General features: G+C 39.7%; 1 protein-coding gene across 1 annotated transcript in view; it reads left to right on the top strand.

Moving 5' to 3' along the window:
• LOC120961730 (uncharacterized) overlaps positions 1 to 13,693 on the top strand; it is a 159,653-nt gene extending 145,960 nt beyond the window's left edge. The window contains exons 3-4 of the mRNA XM_040385730.2: positions 9,485 to 10,059; positions 10,150 to 13,693. Coding sequence (XP_040241664.2) covers positions 9,485 to 10,059; positions 10,150 to 12,557 — 2,983 coding nt within the window. The 3' untranslated portion in view covers positions 12,558 to 13,693. The remainder of the gene's footprint in view (positions 1 to 9,484; positions 10,060 to 10,149) is intronic.
• Positions 13,694 to 22,267: the final 8,574 nt, after the last annotated feature.

Genomic DNA, 22,267 nt, shown 5'->3' on the forward strand with positions numbered 1-22,267 from the left:
GGTTGCCGAGTACCGCTGATGTCGTCTGCCGGAATTCTCGATGAAATGTGATGGTCTGGCAGCGCCGTCCGTTGTAACGCTGTCTGTGTTCAGGATACGATCATCCACCAGCTCCTATTCCTTCACCGGTCCGATCACGCTATCGAGTCTCGTACGAACCTCCTTGGTTCGCGGTACGTATCCGTATCCACGCCTAGAGTCGTCTAAGCGTTTGGGAACTAACGGATGCTAGTTCCTCTCTGGAGCCACCAATGTTGCCCGACCTCTCCGCCGCACCGACCAGCCGCGAAGGTAGCTGGTGCCTGGGTCCGCCGTGGAGACGAGCAGCAATTCGAACTAAGCCCCGCTTCACTAACACCGCCAGGAACTCCGCCCTCGAGATCCCTTTGGCAAAAGTTCGCGCCTCACAGCGACTGCCTTCCAGCTAGTTTCCCCAGGCTTTTTGGGGGGCTATGCAGATGGAAGGGGAACCTTTACCGCAGAAACTCTCAAGAGGAGAAGCTCAAGGAGTAGAGAGTGAGCGAGCAGAGATCGGATTCGACTTCGCCTTTCTGCCTACTGGTGTCCGCCGAGGATTACCACTGGAGGGGTCCAATAGCGGATCAATAAGCTTTCGAAGATTATATCGTTTCGGGAGTGAAATAATATATTGCGTTTCGTTTCTCTTGCTTAGCTCATTTTGTTTATTTTCAGTTAGGAAAGGGATGATTTTACAGCGTGTTTTTCTAGCGATGGATAACATCCTTTTCTAGGAAAAATATTCTTCCTTAGGCGAGGCAAAAATATATTAGGATCGAACGCGATCCTCTACTACCGCGCCCTGGACACCTATCTCTAACGCTAAATTATGTTTCTAATTCTGTGTAGTGCATACTAGGTTTTTATTAGGAAATTCCTGCCCTTAGTCGAAAAATGTCCTGATGAGGACGAAGGGAAAAATATTTATTCGAGGATCGAACGCGATCCTTTTTAATACTGTACCGCATTCCTGCCGCATGCACTACCTAGTACGCTCGGATACTAGGCGCTTAGAACCATAGAGGATGCTCTATTCTAATTCACTTATCTGCCTATCGTACGCGCTACTACCACCATCACATACACAGCGCGTTCGCTCGCTTGTGCTCGCATCAGATAAGCCTGAGCGACACTTGCTTTCCCAACTTAGTTGGTATGTTCCTTCCAGGTGTTTAAGAAATCGGACTGCTCTTGAAATACCTTTCCGCAATACAGCGTTTGGCATTAACGACCCGTGGCTAATTTGTTTGCGTCAATTCAATGAACATTACCGCGATTTTAATTTCTAATTTTATGTTACGGCTCTTTGTTATGCTTTCTAATTATGTTTCTTTTATTCTTAATTTATTTTTTGTTTTAAATATTTTCTTCTTATCCGCTGCTTATTTTCCTTTCACTATGGATTTCCATTCTGTTACATTCCTTTTCTATTTCCCCTTAGTTTAGTTAAGTTACAGTTAGTTTAGTACCAATAGGGCTAACTAGGTTTTAAGCAATTATATGTTAAACCCCAGAGGCAGTCAAATTGAAATTAATAAATGAAATGAAATGTAGGATCTCGCCAGAGACAATTATGAGATCGAGAATGTTATTCGATGCATTAGGTATAAAGTTGATGTGAGAAAGCCCATTACTATAGATGCAGTCAAGCAAAGAGCGGCAGTTATCCGTAATTCGTGAATTATCATAATTGATTCGAAGTGCAGGAACGTTAGTATCATTGGTGTTCCAGGAAAGATTGGGGAATTTTGTGCGAATAGGAGAAGCGTATCGCTGGTTGCACAAGCAATATTATCTATGGTGGAGCAGATACTTTGCATGGTAGTAGTGTTGTTTACTAAATCTGGAGGATAGTGTAAAAGCGGAATAAAAATGCGTCACAAACACTAACATGCGGCACTCACGCGTACGTACACTTATGTACTATTTATCCTCGGAAAGGATAAACTAACACCCTAAAATTGTATGGGCTTCCGGGGGTATAAAAGTGACCGAACTTTCAATAAATAACCATTCGGATTTTGCAACTCTAAGAAACCTCTTTTTTAATTTTGCATATTCGGATCAGAAAGAAATCTCTCATCCCTCTTCATCCCCTTCTGCGGCATAGGCTCCTCAAATTACTTGAGAGAGCAACTAGCGGGAAGGTTAATTATTGGTGTTGAACGGTTGAGAAGATCGCTGTTACCCGAGCGGGTTTGATTTGCAAGGCTGCATCCTTCGCTTGGCCCACAGATCCGTTCACCGTAGTAACAACACTACACCCGTAATAAAAGTACGTTTATTATCATAAACTCTCACCCAGAGTTGCTCAACGGTAGCCTGTGTTGGACAAAGTATTGTACGTAGGTATGAAGCAACGTCAATGAGAAACCCGCCACCGATTGATTTTTTACTATTTTTGCTGCTGCGGTCTGTTCTATACACTGTATAATTATCCGGGAACAATTCCGAGGAATCAATCGTTGAATCCAACCATGTTTCAGTCAGGATAATAACGTCATAGTGGGTTGTAGAAATATAGTCAAATACTTGATTGCATTTAGATTTCAATCCTCTAACGTTTTGGTACAGGAACAATAATTCGTCAGTATTATTATGGCAGGCGACCCCTGTAGGATTGACATGATAGCCGTGCGATTGTGTGACTGTAGTGTCCGTTCTTTGGCGATGGTTTGTTTTGGTTTCACGATCATTAAGTTGCGTGCGCCTTTCGTCAAGCACTGCGTCAGTAGAAAAAATATTAGCCGGCATCGCGAATAAATGAACACATTTTAACAGTCGTTTAAAGTTTATTTTGGTTTAAACGAGTTCATTTGTTGTTCATTCCTGTTAAAATAAACGATCGTCAAAACAGTTAACGACTGCTCGATATCGCATATAGGCAAACACGGGGAAAAGAATCAAGCAGTATAATTAAATGACTGTTAATTTGTATCGCATACGCTCTTGACAGTCGTTTGTTTAACGGCGGCAAAGGACCAGTCGTTAAAATTAACAAATGAACTCAATGCGTTCGCGATGCCAAATTCTAGCAATTTTTAACGACTCTGGTTAATTTTTAACAACTGTTAATTTTAAACCATTTCTTTTGCGATGCCAGCTATTATTCACTAAAGTTGTTTCAGCACCGGTGTTGTCAGGATGATTTTTGTGATTCTAAGTGTGCGCGATGTGCGTGAAATGAATACCGGTGAATATCAGTGGGTTTGCGGTGTTGGTGATGTATTTATAATGTGTTTTCCAGAAATATTGTTTATGATTGTTTCTTTAGTCGGAATCATATTCGTCAAAATGCCAGGACGAATGACATTTTTGTTAGCTCCTACGTCGAATAATAATCGAACAACTTGTTTTGTAACTAGTAGTGATGCGCGTTGCGTTCCGAACCTGCCAGGTGCGATCCGTTCCAGCATGCAAGCATTTGGACCGCGATCCTTATTTTTAAACCAAGCAGGTTCAAACTGAACCTCTTGCTCCCACCGTTCTTTGCGATCCGACCTTAACCGACTGTTATCAACGATCGTATCGATCCGATCTGAACCGGTTGCTCTCAGCGTTCTCGGCGAACTGTGCTGGGCCGGTTGAGAGCAACCTTATGCTGATTGCGATCCGCCCTAGAACGCACGACATACTACTCTCTTTGTATAAATGAGCCGGTTTGCTGTAAACAAATCATCCAGGTTCAAATTAAACCTGTTTCTCTCAGCGTTCTTTTTGATCCAGTCTTTAACGCACGATCATCTGCTCTCTTTCATACGATGGGCCGATTTGGTACGTACAAAGGAAGCAGATAAAATCTGAACCTGTTTCTCTCAGCGTTCTTTTCGTTCCGGTAAAGAACGGCGTTCTCTTCTCTTTTGCTTCTTTCTAGTATGGACACACACACATTTTGTCTATGTGACTGATAACAGCGCAAGCCATACTCTCTCAGTCAAAGAGATAACGGTACAACACCTGAGCCACGATACCAGAGAAGTATAGAGATTTGTGATTGGTATATAGTATAGACCTAATCGCCAAAATTTAAAGAGACAATCCTGCGCTCCAATAATTTCTTTAACGCCGTTTATCGCTCCGTGAAACAGCGCTATTCTTATGGACAGTTAAAGTGCAGTTTCTCACCGGTAGTTCACCGTACAGTATGTAAACCCTACCGAAACAACTTAACAATCTTTGTATTTTACATAAACCTCTGTTATTCGATGCTATCTGCTTCTATTAAGAAATATTAATTCAATCAGTGTAGTGTAAATTAATCCCTAAAAAAATTTAAAAAAGCCAATTAAACTTGTAAACTTTTTGATTTTATATCAAAATTTCATATGCGTTGCAACAAATTTCTGATTCACTTCTTTATTTAGAAGTATAAAAGGGAATAATGATTAATTTTAGTAAAAACTAAAACAACAAAATGCCGGTGGGCTACTTAAATTAAGCATTTTTCTTTTAGTACAAGAATAGTTTTACACATTCAGTAAACTATTATTTAGCTTTGTTTCAATTGAAACTGTGTGATTACTGCACAAAAATATATTACACAATATTCAATGAATACTTTCAAGTTAACCATATATAATAGTGAGCAACTGAAAAAAGCGTAACCAATGCAGATCATCTTGAACCTGCGTTCCGCGTTCCGTTCTTTTTCTTCAGGTTGGCAGGTTCGTTTCGTTCCTCAATTTTCGGAACTGTCCCCATCACTACTAACTAGATTTTTTTTTGTTAAGTATGTGAAATGGGGAAGAGTAAGGAAGCGTGCGCGAGCGATGGAATGTGTGTGAGAAGGAAAGAATAAACAGAATGTGCGAGAATGAGCTAGGATGGAGAACGCGGTTATGACGGGTAACGCGGTGCGAGAGGGAAGATGGGCAGAAGCTATAAAAGCGGTTCGCGCTTTGGGGACGGGGAGTTAGTTTGGGACCTTAAAGAGGTGAAAGAACTCCGTTGGAGCCAAAGCCTCTATAAACTATTCAAACAACAAACAACAATTAGTTTGGGACCGATACGGGAACTGTGAAATGTGGACTACTTAACGAGATGTGCGAATAAATCGTGTAGAACTTTACTTTCCGGTGTCCGTGTTTACTTCCCATATCACAGCTAACTTCACAAGTATGGCAAGTAATTTAAGTTATTTTGGTGGCTTTGCTGACCCAACAAAAATTTAAATCAAGATTTTCTTAATCATCTTCCGCATCTGATTTGTTTTGTACCGTTAATTCATTGTTATGAAACTCTCTATTATTTAAAGTCAATTTACTTATCGTTGAATCCACTTCCATTAGTTGTGGGTAAGGGGATTTCTCTTTAAATGTAGAAGCTTCATTGAATGGTCTTTGTTGCACGCTTCTGTTACTGCGGTCCTTTCCGTTTTAAGTTCGTTGGCTGAAATTTCAGCCTGTCAGCTGTTTGCATTGTATAGCAGTTTTCGAGCAGCATCTAAGTGGGTATAATATACAGGTGGGCTTATCCCAAGGTGTATGAATTTATAAGGCTGATTTTTATCGCTTCTTTTTCTGAATGAAGATTTTAAGAGTGTTTTGAGTATTCGTCAAGCCTCTAAAAAGCTTGTTTGAACAAAAAATTTCACCCAACCTGTCAAAAAGTGATATTCAAATTTGGTTATAAAAAAAACATACTATGAGACCACCTGGACTACATACACTTTGATTCTAGATTCCACCACGTGATCTCTTTAATCCACCTTGGGGTAAATGTAAACAACACCGTATTTTCGAGCAGGTACTCGAATCTAATTCTAGCTTTGAGACTAGAATAATCTAGACCAAGGTGTTATAAATGACAAGGTGAAGTTGTTCAGAGCAAAATGACATTTCTCGACTTGACACATCTCTTCCGGGGGCTCCGGTATAAAAATCGGGGAGGGCTGGTGCGGGTTAATGAAATTTGTATGCAGAGAGTGATAGATGTCCCCCACAATGAAAAACGGTTGGATGAAAAGCTTACGTTCAAAGACCATATCGACTTTGTCACAAGCAAAGCTTACCGTACTTTGGGCCTTATTACCCGTCTGTCTCATTTTATCCGTGATCCCTTGTGTCTCAAGTCTCTCTATTGTTGCTGGGTACGCCCCATTCTCGATTACGCTTGTGTGGTTTGGTCCCCCAATAATGTGCAGGATATTGCTAGATTGGAAGGTGTTCAACGCAAATTTACACGACTTGCCACGAGGCGTTTTCTTTCGGGTCATGATAATGCAGTAATCCCGTCTTATCCACATCGTTGTCGACTCTTGGGTTTGGACTCGATAAAAACTCGCCACTCGCACTTGCAAGCTTGTTTCATTGCCAGCGTCATCCTTAATGAGCTTGATGTTCCTTATCTCTTATCTGCCATTTCCTTTTATGCCCCTTCCCGCCATCTTCGCAATAGGCCACCTCTCTATATTCCCACCCGGCTAACTCGATATGGGCAAAATGACCCATTCCTTAAAGCTCAGATTGCATTTAATTCATACTATCATTTGTTCGATTTTAACACTCCTTTATCCCTCTTCCGTTCTCGTCTTCACTCTTCCTCATCCTTATCCTTTCCTTAGTAATTAAGAAACATTGTTAAGCCCTCGAGGCGGACATTTGTAGAAAATAAATAAATAAAAATAAATAAATAAACAATGTCGCCCAGCAAAAGCGGTAAAAATCAACCTTCTAAATACATTATCCTTGATCTAGGCTGAAAATTCCAGGCTAGTTTTTTGTGTGGTTTTGTATGGATTTTTACATGATTTCAGCCTCCAACTGTCAAACTCCATACAAAAAACTAACTAGAATCGTGAAGGGCCCCACTGTCAGGTTTTTTAAAGTACTTCTCTTTCGATTGATACGTTTTTGAGTACTGCTTGCCATTCGAGGCAGTACTTTACGAACACCTGACCTTACACACGAATGCGTGTGCTGCTTCTAAGTCTTCTGGACATGCAGCTTGAGCATAACCAAAGTACGGTTCTTTTAAGCCTGCTAAAAATGCCGCTAAACCATCTTCGTCGCTGTGCTGATCCACGCAGAAAGTTTTTTTTGTTGCCATCGTACGTCGGAATCGCTTTAATTGGATTCGGTATTTTAAACAAATTTCCTACGTTAAATGCAGCCTGTGCATTTTCTTGTGGTGCATTGTAACTCGTGCTTAACCTTACTATACTTAATGAATCTAGCATGCGTTGATAATTGATTCGTTGTGTTCGCATAGCATCTAGCGTAGCAGCAATTGCACTTGTGAGGTTAGTTGCATCATTTGTTCAGATTCCATTTTTGTACCTTGATCTGCTAACATAAGCTTCTACAGGCAAGGTATACTCGTGTATGGTAGGTAGGTATTTGGCATCAAACTAAAAAGAGAGAAACCAATAAAAAACTCGTTCACTTTTTTTCGTTGGCCCTATCTGGTGGTAGTATTCCTAACGAATATTACAATAATTTCGGCAATTTCGGCCTAAGGCCGAAAATACATTGACCGGAATTTTGCGGCCGCGGAATTCCGCTTGCTGAAAAATGTATGGATATGACAGTTCGGGAAAGTTGCTGTTGACACTTTGTATATAAGTTTGACAGCAGGCGGAATTCCGCGGCCGCAAAATTCCGGTCCGTGTATTTTCGGCCTTAGATAGCAGTAGCGAGTTATACCATGCGCTTATGCACTAACACTAACACACTACACTGCACTATTCTAATGCGCTTAATGCGTGCGCATACAACTGAGAATAATGGGATATTCACTGAGAGTTTGTTTGACCTATCTGGTAGTATCACAACAGGCAGCGTACGATGATAGTAAAAAAAACTAATCCTACACACATATGGACACAAAGCACTATCGTTATTCCAAACCTATCTTGTAGTGTTTAGGAATATCGGAATACACTTTCACTAATAAAAGAAATGAAATGTACTAACGTGCCTTGGAAAAAAAAATCCGATGGTCCGGTTCCAGGTATGCGTGCCGGTGGGCCCTCAAATCGAACAGCGGATGAAATCCTGCAGCTGCTGACGCTGAATGCGGGAACCACTTGAATATCGAGAATATTCTCGATATCTTCCACTGTTTTAACACTAAACCTAACCTTACCTAACTAAAACCTAAATTAACCTAATCAAAGTATTAGTAATCTGAAAAATCTCCCTAACGTGTCTTTACTGTTTGGCGTATCAAGTGTGAGTGCTGTCCCAAGTGACATTTGCTCGAAATTGTTTTCCCATATCTGCTCGATTAGTACTCGATACGCCTGAAATTGTGGATTTGTGCCTGATCAAGTGTGTTGAAAGCGCTAAAATTTGGTGAGTTCGTAAATTAGACTTGCTTCTATCGATTGACGATGCCGTCGAGCTCATTTTACAGACATAGCTTAGATTTTTGATGAAAAACAAAAGCTAATTTTGTGTGACGTTATTTTATAAAAAATCAATAGTATTTAAGTATAAAATGGCTATCTGACCAATTATAACGATAGGAAACATCATTTTCGAGCAAATCTAGAAGAAAACAACGAAAAAGCCGCATCACAGTTGATTTTAAAGGCCTTTTTCTAAATTCCCTTAAACTGGTGCAGTTTAAGGGAAGTTTAAGGCTCCAGTTTAAGGGAATTTGCTCGAATTCCCGATTATTCGTGCTCGAAAATGTCAATTGGGCCAATTGACATTTTCGAGCACGAATAATCGGGAATTCGAGCAAATTCCCTTAAACTGGAGCCTTAAACTTCCCTTAAACTGCACCAGTTTAAGGGAAATTAGAAAAAGGCCTTTAAAATCAACTGTGATACGGCTTTTTCGTTGTTTTCTTCTAGATTCGCTCGAAAATGATGTTTCCTATCGTTATAGTTGGTCAAGTAGCCATTTTATACTTAAATAATATTGATTTTTTTTATAAAATAACGTCACACAAAATTAGCTTTTGTTTTTCATCAAAAATCTAAGCTATGTGTGTAAAATGAGCTCGCCGGCATCGTCAATCGATAGAAGCAAGTCTAATTTACGAACTCACCAAATTTTAGCGCATTCAACACACTTGATCACACACAAATCCACAATTTCAGGCGTATCGAGTACTAATCGAGCAGATATGGGAAAACAATTTCGAGCAAATGTCACTTGGGGGGAGTTTAAGGGAATTTGCTCGAATTCCCGATTATTCGTGCTCGAAAATGTCAATTGGGGTACCTTTCCGCTCCTTTAGCGCTGCGACTATAGCGCAATGGAATTGTAACGCCTATACCAGCAGTCACGCTATAGGGTGGCTAAAGGCTTTTATACCACATAATTATGATAAAAGTTAAACCTTTTCTGGCCACAATACTAGATTAATTAAAGTCATACTGTCGCGTTCTCAACACGACATTCTTAGTAGGTGACCTTTATCGTACATGAAATCCCTGATGAAAATGTTGTCACATTGAACTAATGTTTTTATCCTAATATAAATAATATATTCTTTCTTTCATATTCTGTTCCAGGAAGCTTAAGAGGAAACAGGAAAAAATATGTGGAGAGTTCGATTCGCAATTGGACATGTTAAATTATCCTGAATGCTTAAATATACTTGCTAATTTCCTCGATTTAAAACAAAAAAGTATTTCAATTGTGTCGTCTGAATTTCTAAAACCAATTGGATCAAATAGTAGACTAAATGGGAGCGACTTCAGTTTTTCGCTGGACACCACGCTCATTGCGACTGGCGTTAGTAGTATTAAAGAATTTGAACATTTGAATTCATATAGTAACTTCACTCTCTTCAGTTGGTCAAATGAATCCACACATTCTTATGGCAACGAAAGCTCAAATTATTTCCCGGGTGAAAATTTCTCCAAAGTCCCTTATCATTTTGATATCATTGATGAAAGCATCATGCAAGTGTTACCACCTTTTGATCTTTGGCAAACAATATTTATCGCAATTTGCTTAGCAATTTGTATAATTCTAACCATTGGTGGCAATATACTAGTACTATTAGCATTTATTGTTGATCGAAACATAAGACAACCAAGCAACTACTTTATTGCCTCTCTAGCTGCAACTGATATGCTTATCGGTAAGTACCAAAAGGCAAGTAAACTTAACTTAGTCAAGTGTTTAATTAATATTTATTTTCTCTTTTTAATTCTGTAACAAAACCACACAGGAACTGTGTCGATGCCTTTCTACACGGTGTATGTGCTAATGGGATATTGGAATTTGGGCCCTCTACTCTGCGATCTTTGGCTCTCTGTAGATTATACTGTATGTCTGGTGTCGCAGTACACAGTTCTGCTCATAACAATTGATCGGTTTTGCTCAGTGAAAATAGCTGCTAAATATAGGAGTTGGCGAACCAAAAACAAAGTCCTCTGGATGGTTACAATTACATGGATTATTCCAGCCCTGCTCTTCTTTATATCAATTTTTGGATGGGAGCACTTTGTTGGATATCGCGATTTGCTCCCTGGACAGTGTGCAGTTCAGTTTTTAAAAGATCCCATCTTCAATACTGCGCTCATAATTGGATATTACTGGACTACCCTCGTAGTATTGTTTGTATTGTATGGAGGAATCTACAAAACTGCTTATGATATGCAAAAGAAAAGTGAAGCCAAGCAACGTAAAATGCAATCTATGGTTGCACTCAGCAGTGCCATGACAGGTATGGCTAGTCGTACTGCAGGTATAGGAATTTCTAAAACTCAAAGTACATTACTATGCACGGATAAACCAATGACATCTTCATCACCTTTAGTACAAAAACTTGAGGCAGCTACTGTATTATGTGCTGGAGACGAAGCGTTTCGGAAGTTTGATTTACAGATTCAATCAACAACCTCGTTGCAGTCAACGTCCATTAATATACATGTGTCACCATCTAACAACGATAAGAATTTCAGTAAATCTTTAGATCCACCAGTTTTAACGAGTGAAAAGACTAACGAAGGTATAATCATCAGCAACGTATCACATGCACTAGGGGATTACAGGGTGGAAAAAGCTACGGATTACGAAGAAAGAATCGAAGGGGAAAAAAGCGAACGCTCAAGCAGTCCCGCTTTTGATTCAGATGAAGAGCATTCTACAAATGTCAAACAAGTACAGTATGTAAAACCTTCCCATAAGAGATCATCTGTAGCAGGAATGTTAGTTGAAGCAGCCTCTGCCTCTGTACTTACATCTAATAATGCAACTTCTTCAATATCATCTGGAAACAATTTATCTACATTACCTATCAAATGTTTGTCCACATCAATATTCGAACAGAAAGCACTATCTAGCACTAATGAAAATAATATTTTAAATTGTATTACTAATAGTCAAGCAATAGATCAAGAATTATCATTTGCACCACACTCTGTTATATCGCAGACGCAGAGTTTGGCCAAGGTTTCATGTAAAACTACATGTTTACAGCAAATACTGGAGGATTCATCGTCTAATGGATTTCAAATTGCACATGTAAGTCATCTTAAATTAAGAGAGGAAAGACCACAAAGCCCAATAAGTATAGAAGATACCACAGGTACTTCTGATCCTTTGAAAAGCTTGGACAGTGCGGATCTACGTTTCATGGACGAAAGTTCTATTATGTTGCCCACCCCAGAAAATGAAATTAATCACTCAGACAATTCATTTACTTTTCTAGATGATGTTGCACATTTAAGTAAATATTCTAGATGTAGTGCTCAGAACATAGCAAACCCTACACTCTTGCACAAAGCTCTAATTCAGGCGACTGCTCAATGCCCAACCCCTTCACCAACAGTCCTGATACGTTCATCTTACTTGAACATGGACTTAGTGTCTCCAGAAACAGCAACAAACAAAAACATAACTTATCATCATGCACAAACATCAATGGAAGATAAAATGAATAACACCGCCGTTACTGTAGGTACAGAGAGTGTAGAAAAGTCCAAAACAAACCTTTCTTCTGCATGCTTTAAATTAAATAATACAAATACCAATTACTTTGAGGAGCATCAAAACCTTCAAACCCAAAAACAAGATAATGATGACACATTTAAATTGTCATCCAGATACTATGGTATTTCAAATATATTGAATGCTGCTGAAGAAGATTCCCAAAATGTATCGACTCAAGCATGTAGAGTATTGTCCAACATTACAACATCAACCGCAACTAATTTTGGAAATACATCGAATTCAAAAAAGTGCTTAGAACGAGAATCCTCGAGAAAAAAAACATGGTTTATTCAATCTATTGGTAAGCGTTTGAATCAAGGTATGAAAACCCCAATAGTTGACGTACCAATCGGTGGAATTAGCCGACAAAAATCTAAATCTGAAAACCGTGCCAGAAAAGCGTTCCGAACTATTTCGTTTATATTAGGCGCATTCGTAGCTTGTTGGACGCCTTACCATGTATTGGCCTTGGTAGTGGGCTTTTGTTCAAAACCACCTTGCGTCAATGAGCACCTATTTATGTTTTCATATTTCCTTTGCTATGCTAACAGTCCTATGAATCCTTTTTGTTATGCCCTTGCTAACAAACAATTTAAGAAAACTTTTACGCGCATATTGCGAGGGGACTTGCATATGACATAAGCTCTAATTATCTCGTTGCAAAACATTAGCCAAATATAGAAAAATTTAAAGAAAAAAACATCAACAAACATATAGGACAATAATGATGTATATAACTGAAATTATTAGGTAATCGTGGCGGAATGTGAAGATGTGAAAAAAGAGATAAAATGTAATAGGCGTAAAATATAAAACACGATAAAAACATTAAAAAAAACCCGTTAAAGATATTAAAGACGACCAGAAATGTTACGATTATTTTAGTATAAGCCATTTGTTACAAAATACATTTCAATATCAGCTCAGAAATAGATTTGATTAAAATATCAACTGATTTCTCCTGCCGGCATCAGTAGAAGCTTCTGAGAGAAATTATCTGAGATGTTTATCATAAAGTTAAAAACTAAATTTCTAGTTGAAATGAAACTAATTACACCTTACTCACTATACTACAAGTCCTGCTTACTAATAAAAAATTACAGGCGTCCTCCAAGTAACGACCACCTTGAGTTACGACGATTCGCAGATACGACGATTTAGATTTTGGGGTTAAAAGTTGTCATTGAGAAGAAATTGATAGGTTTTTTTTAAATTCCTTAATATTAACCGATACACACACATTTCTAAAGATTTCCCAACTACCCGAACTTATATATCTATATCGTGTAAACGGCGTTTGTAGTAAAATTACTAAATAATCATTGTTTTAAATAAAAACAACATGATATCATGGTTTGAACTCTTCAACTTCGGTTATAAACTTTTAATTTACAGATATTCGACATACGACATTTTCGACGTTCACCTTGCTTTGCGACATTTTTTCGGTCTCAAATACAGTTGTGTATCGGGGGACAGCTGTACAGGTATTAAATCAAACATGTATCAATAAAAACAGTGCTCTCCAACCTTTTCAGGGTCGTGGACCACTTGGCTTTAAAATTACATTTGCCGCGGCTCACATCTATTGATAGCATAAATTTTGTATACGTTGTTCAAAGTTTTTAATAAAAATATGGTTAAACCTTATTACAATCCATATCGTCAACATTTAATTTTCAACATGCACGTCTAGAATAGGCTTTACTCAAAAAATGATTTTTTCTCGGATCGCTTTTGTTAACGCCGCGGACTACGAGTGATCCGGAGACCACAGGTTCAAGACCAATGAATTAAAAGGTAAAAAATATTCAATCACACGACTGCAGTATGTTCCGGTATTCCACGGTTTATGCGTTCCAAAGACATCCAACTACTTCGAATATTTGCGTATGTCTAATATCACTGTTTTCTGAAAAAAAATCGTGCTATGAATTGATAATTTTACTTAAATTTAGTACGATGTTATACTATATCACTTATAAAAATTGAAATTTGTAGTCCATTCTTTGAAAATTGAGCGCCTGGTACTTTTGTTCCATTTTACAGGTATTCTTCGAGGTGTGTCTATCATTATTGTCTGGCTGTTTAGCTGTTTTGGAAAATTATTGACTGATTTGACACAAAAACTGTAGAACGTGGGATTAACAATTCTGGCCAGTTTTTTTCTTTGCAGTTTGGCAGTTGGTGGCTGAAATCATGTCATCGCTCGATACAAAATACACGACACGCGTTTTCGCGGGCATTGAAACGCGTATAACAGTTCCGCAGAGATATCCAGCATGAGAATCTCTGCATTTCCGCGGTAGCGCTTTCGAATACCATTTTATTTCTATGGCCAGATTGTTAAGGCCGGGCTACATTGATCGTACTCGCAAACGTAATTTTGATTTTCACTAGCGCATCTGGCGGCGGCTGACCGAAGCATTTTGCCAAACAATTTGGAGCCGCTCCAGAAAATACGTTATTTTTCCATGTTTTTTACTAAAAACGGAGGAGAACAGTTTTGTAAAACGTAGATACATATGTTTTGCACGCATTGCATCCATTTTTGCAATCGAAAACGATGGAAAAACTACTTAATTTTGAGATCCGGCATGATCATTCCCTGGATGACCAAAAATAGCTTCCACCAGTCGCCGTCAGATGCGCTAGTGAAAATCAAAATTACGCTTGTGAGTACGATCAATGTAGCCCGGCCTTTATACGTGTCGTCGTTTGTTTGAGGCCTAAAGGCCGGGGGACATTGCCCGTACTCGCTAGTGTAATTTCAATTTTCACTAGCGCATCTGGCGGCAGCTGACCGAAACATTTTGCCAAACAATTTGAAGCCGCTTCAGAAAATATGTTTTTTCCACATTTTTTACTTAATTCGGACAAAAAAAGTTTTTTAAAAGATACATGCACATGTCCTGCAAGTATTAAATCCATTTTCATAACCAAAACCTATGGAAAACTACTTAATTTTGAGCCCATGACCATTCCCTCGATGACCAAAAAAGCTTCCACCAGCCGCTGCCAGATGCGCTGGTTAAAATCAAAATTACACTAGTGGACAGTGTCCCCCGGCCTCAAATTTAAGTTATTTTTTCATCGTTTTTTGATGCAAAAACGGCTGAAATACTTGCACAATATGTTTGTCTATCAATTACAAAGCTTTTCCAAACCAGTTAAAGTAAAAAAAACATGGAAACACAACATATTTTCTGGAGCGGCTTCAAATTGTTTGGCAAAATGCTTCGGTCAGCTGCCGCTAGATGCGCTAGTGAAAATAGAAATTACACTTGCGAGTACGATCAATCCAGCCCGGCCTTTATACTTAAGACTAAGCGTGTTACGCATAATCTTGGGGAAGCAGGTTGAAAATGTTTAACGGGAATTTGGAGAGTTTCTAGAATAGAGAATGAACTGTGGAGAGGATAGCTTCGGCTGTGGAGAGAAGAACTTCGGCAGTGTAGAGACATTAAAGATCACATATTAAAACCTATGAAATTTTAGTAGCAATAACGAATTCATCGAAATAAGAGCTATCGAAACATTGGTCCTTCGAACCGGATTTATCCGAATTAGTTAAAATTAAAATTATTGCTCTTAACATTTGCTACTCAACGTGAATTGGAGAATATTCGTCTCATCTGTGGCACCGCCGCTACCACGCGCGTGCGTAATTATCACTTCCCATCCGACACGAGACACCGCCGCAATCACGCGTGTGCAGCATCTTCGCCTTACCGACACATCGACATACACATCGCCGCAATCACGCGTGTGCAGCATCCTCATCTCACCGACACAGACTTAAACGTACCGCCGCAATCACGCGCGTACAGTACCCTCGCTTTCCAACAACGACAGTATCGCATCGCCACAATTACGCTTGTGCACTTTCATCGCTTTATCGATACGGATATCCTCGCTACCACGGGATAACGTGTGATCTAGACTTCAGTGAATTTATTGGCTCATCCATCGCTATCTTCGTGAATCTTCATCCAAACGCATTCATCATCTTGCTTTATCGGGTGTTTCAACCAGCTGCGCCGAGTGGAGAAGATAAATCAAACCTGTTAAAGTCAGATAAGTATTCGCTGAAGATTGTACGTGTATTCAACGATATTAATACCATCGCATTGCTCCTACAATGTGTGTGAAATATCATCAGCTGCAACGCCATATTCTATCGTTATCTGTGTGAGTCTCCGTTTTAGCCACTGTGTTCATCATCCCGCATTCATCATCCTGAGCGTTCATCCTCCTGCGAATTCATCCTCCCGCACGTTCATCATCCTGCGCGTTGATCGTGTGTGAGTGTTTCATCGTATAACACAGATCGGCGCCAACTTCATCGCATTACAGCAACCACGCAACCACCACGATATTCCTGCAACCACGACACATAGGTCGGCACTACGTTTGTGTGCAGATTGATCATACTACAAGCTTCAAGTACCAGCAACGTGTGCGTGAGTATTACAGTGGCGCGAAGCTACGATCATTTCATCTTATAATCCGCCATCGCATTAGACCGAGAGTTCATCGTATTATCAGGAGTGTCAAACCCAAAGTGTAAAATGAGTGAACCAGCTGTAAAGATTTTTGAGCTTAAGAAACGTGATATACTTTTGAAACTTCAATTAATTGCCGATTTTCTGCGAACGTATGATAACTCGAAAGCTCGTGAAAAACAAGGTAGACTGCAATCATTAGAAAACATTCGCATACAATTTGATGAATTGAAGGAACAGGCATATGAAAAAATACAAAATGAAGAAGTGTTAGAAGGCATAGTAAATGATACGACGAATTTTGATTGCAAATATCACGAGATGAAAGCTTCTCTTCAAGATCCCCCAAGGAGCCCTAATCTAGAATCCACTCGCATAAATCCTTGTTCTGAAATGCAACAAACATCTTCATTCAATACATCTATACGGCTTCCGCAAGTAGATCTGCCATCATTTCATATTCATATTCATATTCATATTCATATTTATTTGTCTACCTTTTGGTTACACAAATGCTTAAATAATACTTATTACCTATGTTCCTAACCTAACAAAAATTAACACGAATTATCAAAAATTTGAGAAAAAAATTTTTTTTTAGAAAATTAGAATCTAAAAGTTAAAAATTAAAAATTAAAAATTAAAAATTAAGGCAGCACGGGATTATGGAGGGTTCTGATGCGGGATCGGAAAGAGGATAAGGGAAGGTTGAAATCAAACATAGAATATACACAGTTAAATCGACGAATTGCACGAAGAAGGGGGTCATTACGGCCCACTGCAGTTCGGCGGGAAGGGATCACTAGGGGAGGGCGGTTTCGAAGAACACGGTTAGGGGCGTAGAAAGGGATAGAAGAAAGAAGGGAAGGAGAATCAATATTACCAAGGAGTAATGCAGCAATAAAGGAGGATTGGGCATGGGAACGGCGGTTTTCCAATAGTTCCAGGCCAAGCTGCCGACACCTGTCCTCGTAAGGAGGTATGGGGGAGGACAATCTACCCAGGATTTTACATATAGCAAACCTGGTGAACGATCGATTAATGGTGATATAACAAAATGGTTGTCTTTTAAAGATCGATTCGAGTCAATGGTAAATGAGGCAAGTGATATTCCAGAAGTGACCAAGCTGCAATACCTATTATCGTCCTTGACAGAGCCTTTAGCAACGCAATTTGAACATACTCCAATTACTGCAGATAGTTATACAACAACTTGGGATGCACTAGTGAAACGATTCGATAACACCAAGCGTATTAAACGAGAGTATTTTTTGGGTGTACACAATTTAAAGCGCATGAGTAACAATTCAGTGCACGAACTACAGCGTGTTGTAAACGAAGTAATAAGGCTAGTGAGGGGACTTCAACGATTGAAGGCACCAGTTGACCAGTGGGATATTCCACTAACAAATATGCTGCTGTACAAGCTAGATGAGGAAACTGTTTGGGCTTGGGAAAAACATGCTGCTGATCTCACCGAAGATAAATATAATAATTTAATCAAGTTTCTCGAAAAACGCATTAGTGTACACATAAATCATCGTACAAATCAGGTTAGCATGGTGGCCGGTAGGCAGGTAAAACCCAATCGCAACATAGCTCTTCCTATCCAAGTCTATGAGAGTAATCAGAACATAAACCGGTGTGTAGTATGTGGTGAATCGCACAATGTAAACTCTTGTCCAAAATTTGAAACCCTTACAATTGCTAATAGAGAAGAGTTAGTAAAAACCCAAATGCTTTGCTTCAACTGCTTAAGAGTGGGCCATTCAGTGCGATACTGCAAATCTAACTTCGTATGTAAACACTGTAAAGGGAAACACCATTCCAAATTATGTAAACGAACCATATCGATGGCAAACGAAGAAATGATTCCCCCAGTTCCCTCGGTAACAGCAACTGCATACAAGGCTAAGCGCAAAAGGGCGTTGTTATCAACCGTACTGATATATATTGAGAATATTCACAAAACACCATGTATTGTCAGGGCATTAATTGACAATGGCTCTCAAACAAACTTTATCACAGAGAAATTGGCAAGACAACTCGGATTAAAGGGGGTTAGATTGAACGAACCTGTATGTGGAATTGGAGGATCGATTACGAATTTAACTGGAGTAATCGTTGGTACCATACGATCAAGAATATCGAACTATCATTCGCATGCAGAGTTTCTTATGTTGCCCAAAATCACATCAGAATTACCGACGCAAACTATTGACATTAGTAACTGGAATATTCCAAACACCATTCACCTAGCTGATTCTGAGTTTTATGCTCCAAACCAAATTGATATGCTTCTAGGAGTTGAAATATTCGTAGAGATTATAAAGAGCGGAAAGATCAAACTAGCTGATGATTATCCAACTTTAATTGAAACTGAGTTGGGATGGATAATTGGAGGTCCGTACAAATCTCAGCCTAATACTGCGAATTTAGTTTGTGCCTTGTCAATTCAAGATGAAGCCGCTACCTTAAATAATCTATTGGAGAACTTTTTCAATATTGAAGAAGTTGGTGAAGAACGAGTTTGGAGTCAAGAAGAACAAGAGTGCGAGAAGCATTTTATTGATACAAGCACACGAGACTCTACCGGAAAGATAATTGTGCGATTGCCATTCAAGTCAAATTTAGAGTTGGGTGATTCAAAACAAATTGCATTGCGGAGATTTACTGGGCTAGAGAGAAGATTTGCTAGAGAACCTGAAATGCTTCAAGAATACGTAGCTTTTATGAAGGAGTATGAAGAAATGGGACACATGAGTAGAGTTACCACACAGGCGACCGAAAGTGAGGGCTATTACATGCCACATCATGCTGTCTTCAAAAAGGATAGTCTAACAACAAAATGCAGGGTAGTATTCGATGCATCATGTAAAACATCAAATGGTTTATCGTTAAATGATGTTTTGAAGGTTGGTCCTACCATTCAACAGGATACTACCAACATTTTAATAAGATGGAGAACAAGAGCAGTTGCAGTCACAGCTGACGTGGCAAAAATGTATAGGCAAGTGTGGATAAATCCTGAAGATCGTCGATTTCAGCGAATCCTGTGGAGATCTAAACCAAATGAGCCGATTGAAACCTTTGAGCTTAATACCGTCACATACGGTACTGCAGCAGCACCGTTCCTAGCCATCCGAGCACTTAATAGCATAATTGAAGATCATCGAGTGCAATTTCCGCTCGCTGCTTCAAGAAAGGAAGATTTTTACGTCGATGATCTTATCACGGCTGCAGATACCGAAGAGGAAGCAAGACAACTTTGTTTTGAAGCAAAATCCTTACTAGATAGAGGTGGGTTTCCGTTGCGAAAGTGGGCGTCAAATTGTCCGCAAGTGTTACCAGATGCCATAAAGGGACCTCAAGACCCAGTGCTGTTGTATGAATCAAATTCAAACTGCGCAGTTACGACTTTAGGCCTTGTTTGGAATCCTGTATCTGATTTGCTGAGTATACGAGTGCCGGAGATCGAAGGGGAGCAGGTAGTAACAAGGCGTAGCGTTTATCGGACTGTAGCTCGGATATATGATCCACTGGGTATAATCGATACAGTAAAGGCTAAAGCGAAACAATTTATGCAGCATTTGTGGACGCTAAGAGATCAAGACGACAAGCAATATGGATGGGACGTGGAACTTCCACGCCAAATGCGTGAGGAATGGCAACTATTTGAAACACAACTTGTTCATCTAAAGGAGATCAGCGTTCCGAGGCTGGTTGCTATTGCTCATCCAGATACCATTCAACTTCATGGGTTCGGCGATGCTTCAGAAAGCGGCTACGGTGCATGTGTATATGTTCGAAGTATTGATTCAGCCGGGACAATGTCGTCACGGCTATTTGTGTCCAAATCAAAGGTGGCACCATTGTCTAAGAAGCACACCATAGCAAGACTCAAACTGTGCGCTGCTCATTTGCTTAGCAAACTGATAACTAAAGTGAGAAAATCGATCAACATGGAAGCACAAACATACTGCTGGACCGATTCTACTACTGTGTTATATTGGTTGAAATCTTCTCCCAATCGATGGAAAACGTTTGTGGCAAACAGAGTATCACAAATTCAATGCACAACTCAAGGTATCGAATGGCGACATGTTCCTGGTACACAAAATCCCGCTGATGCAGTGTCAAGAGGAAGATTTCCGACAGAAATAATCAAAGATGATCTTTGGTGGAGTGGGCCAGATTGGCTGCAAATGGACAAAACTGCTTGGCCAACTTACACAATTTCAAATGCCGAGGATGTTAAGGTCGTTGAAGAAGAGCGCATTACATGCGCACTAACTAGTACGGTAAATGTGGAGTCGTTCATCAATCGTGCTTGCGAGGCTAGTGATACTTTTGACGAATTGAAACGAGTAGTATCCTACGTCTACAAGTTCTTTGATGAACGAAAAGGCAATGCGCACAACACAGAAACTAATGAGATAGAATCGTTACAACGAGCGGAGAAGATCGTAATGCGCTTGGTGCAAAGAGAATTTTATGCTACGGAAATCGAATCGCTGAAGCAGGGGAGACCTATTAGTCGATCATCACCGTTGAAATTGTTGAGTCCAATCTGCAAGGACGATGGTCTTATTCGAGTTGGAGGTCGGTTGTGCAATTCAGACATAGATGAGGAGCATAAACATCCAATTTTAGTGCCAGGAAAACACCGCATTGCTATACTAATTGCTACCTACTATCACAAGACGCTAATGCATGGAGGAGCTCAAATCATGATAAACACTATTCAGCAGAAGTATTGGATAGTAGGCGGTCGAAATGTCGTTAAGAGTATCATCCATAATTGTATACGATGCACACGATGCAAACCAAGACTATTGCAGCAACCAATGGCGGATCTTCATCTACAGCGAGTTAGGCAAGCAAGACCGTTTTCCATCAGTGGAGTTGATTACGCGGGGCCTATTATGATGAAGGGAACACATCGGCGTGCAGCATCGAAAAAGGGTTATATTTGTTTGTTCGTCTGTTTTGTAACCAAGGCTGTCCACATAGAAGACAATTAGATGGTGCGCGGACCAAGGTATCAAATGGTCTTTCATCCCTCCTGGAGCACCACACTTCGGAGGACTGTGGGAGGCCGCCGTAAAATCCATGAAGCATCATATGATTCGCGTCTTAGGGAATGATGAGTTGACGTTTGAAGACATGTCAACTCTAATGGCAGAGATCGAGGCTTGTTTAAACTCTAGGCCGTTGGTACCCGCCAGCAACGATCCAAATGACCTGGAAGCTTTGACCCCTGGACATTTTCTCGTGGGAACCAATCTACAGTGCGTACCTCAGGTCGATATAACAGATATCCCGTCTAATCGGTTAGATCATTGGAGACAAGTTCAGCGATATGTACAAATGATATGGCGTAGATGGCATCAAGAGTATTTGCATTCTTTGCAAAAGCGAACAAAATGGAATAATTCTGCATGTGAGATTGAAGTGGGAAGGTTAGTGATAGTCAAGGAGGAAAATGTACCAATTTGTAAATGGCCTTTAGCACGAATCAGTCAAATTCATCCAGGAGCTGATAACGTTACACGAGTTGTAACTGTGAGGTTTGCGAATAGGAAGGAGGTCCAGAGACCTGTTACGAAGATTGCTATTTTGCCAGTAACAAACAATAATTAAAAACATACGTTTTTGGTGGCCGGAATGTTACGCATAATCTTGGGGAAGCAGGTTGAAAATGTTTAACGGGAATTTGGAGAGTTTCTAGAATAGAGAATGGACTGTGGAGAGGATAGCTTCGGCTGTGGAGAGAAGAACTTCGGCAGTGTAGAGACATTAAAGATCACATATTAAAACCTATGAAATTTTAGTAGCAATAAAGAA

This window comes from Anopheles coluzzii, chromosome 2 (assembly GCF_943734685.1).
Source record: "Anopheles coluzzii chromosome 2, AcolN3, whole genome shotgun sequence".
NCBI lineage: Eukaryota > Metazoa > Arthropoda > Insecta > Diptera > Culicidae > Anopheles > Anopheles coluzzii.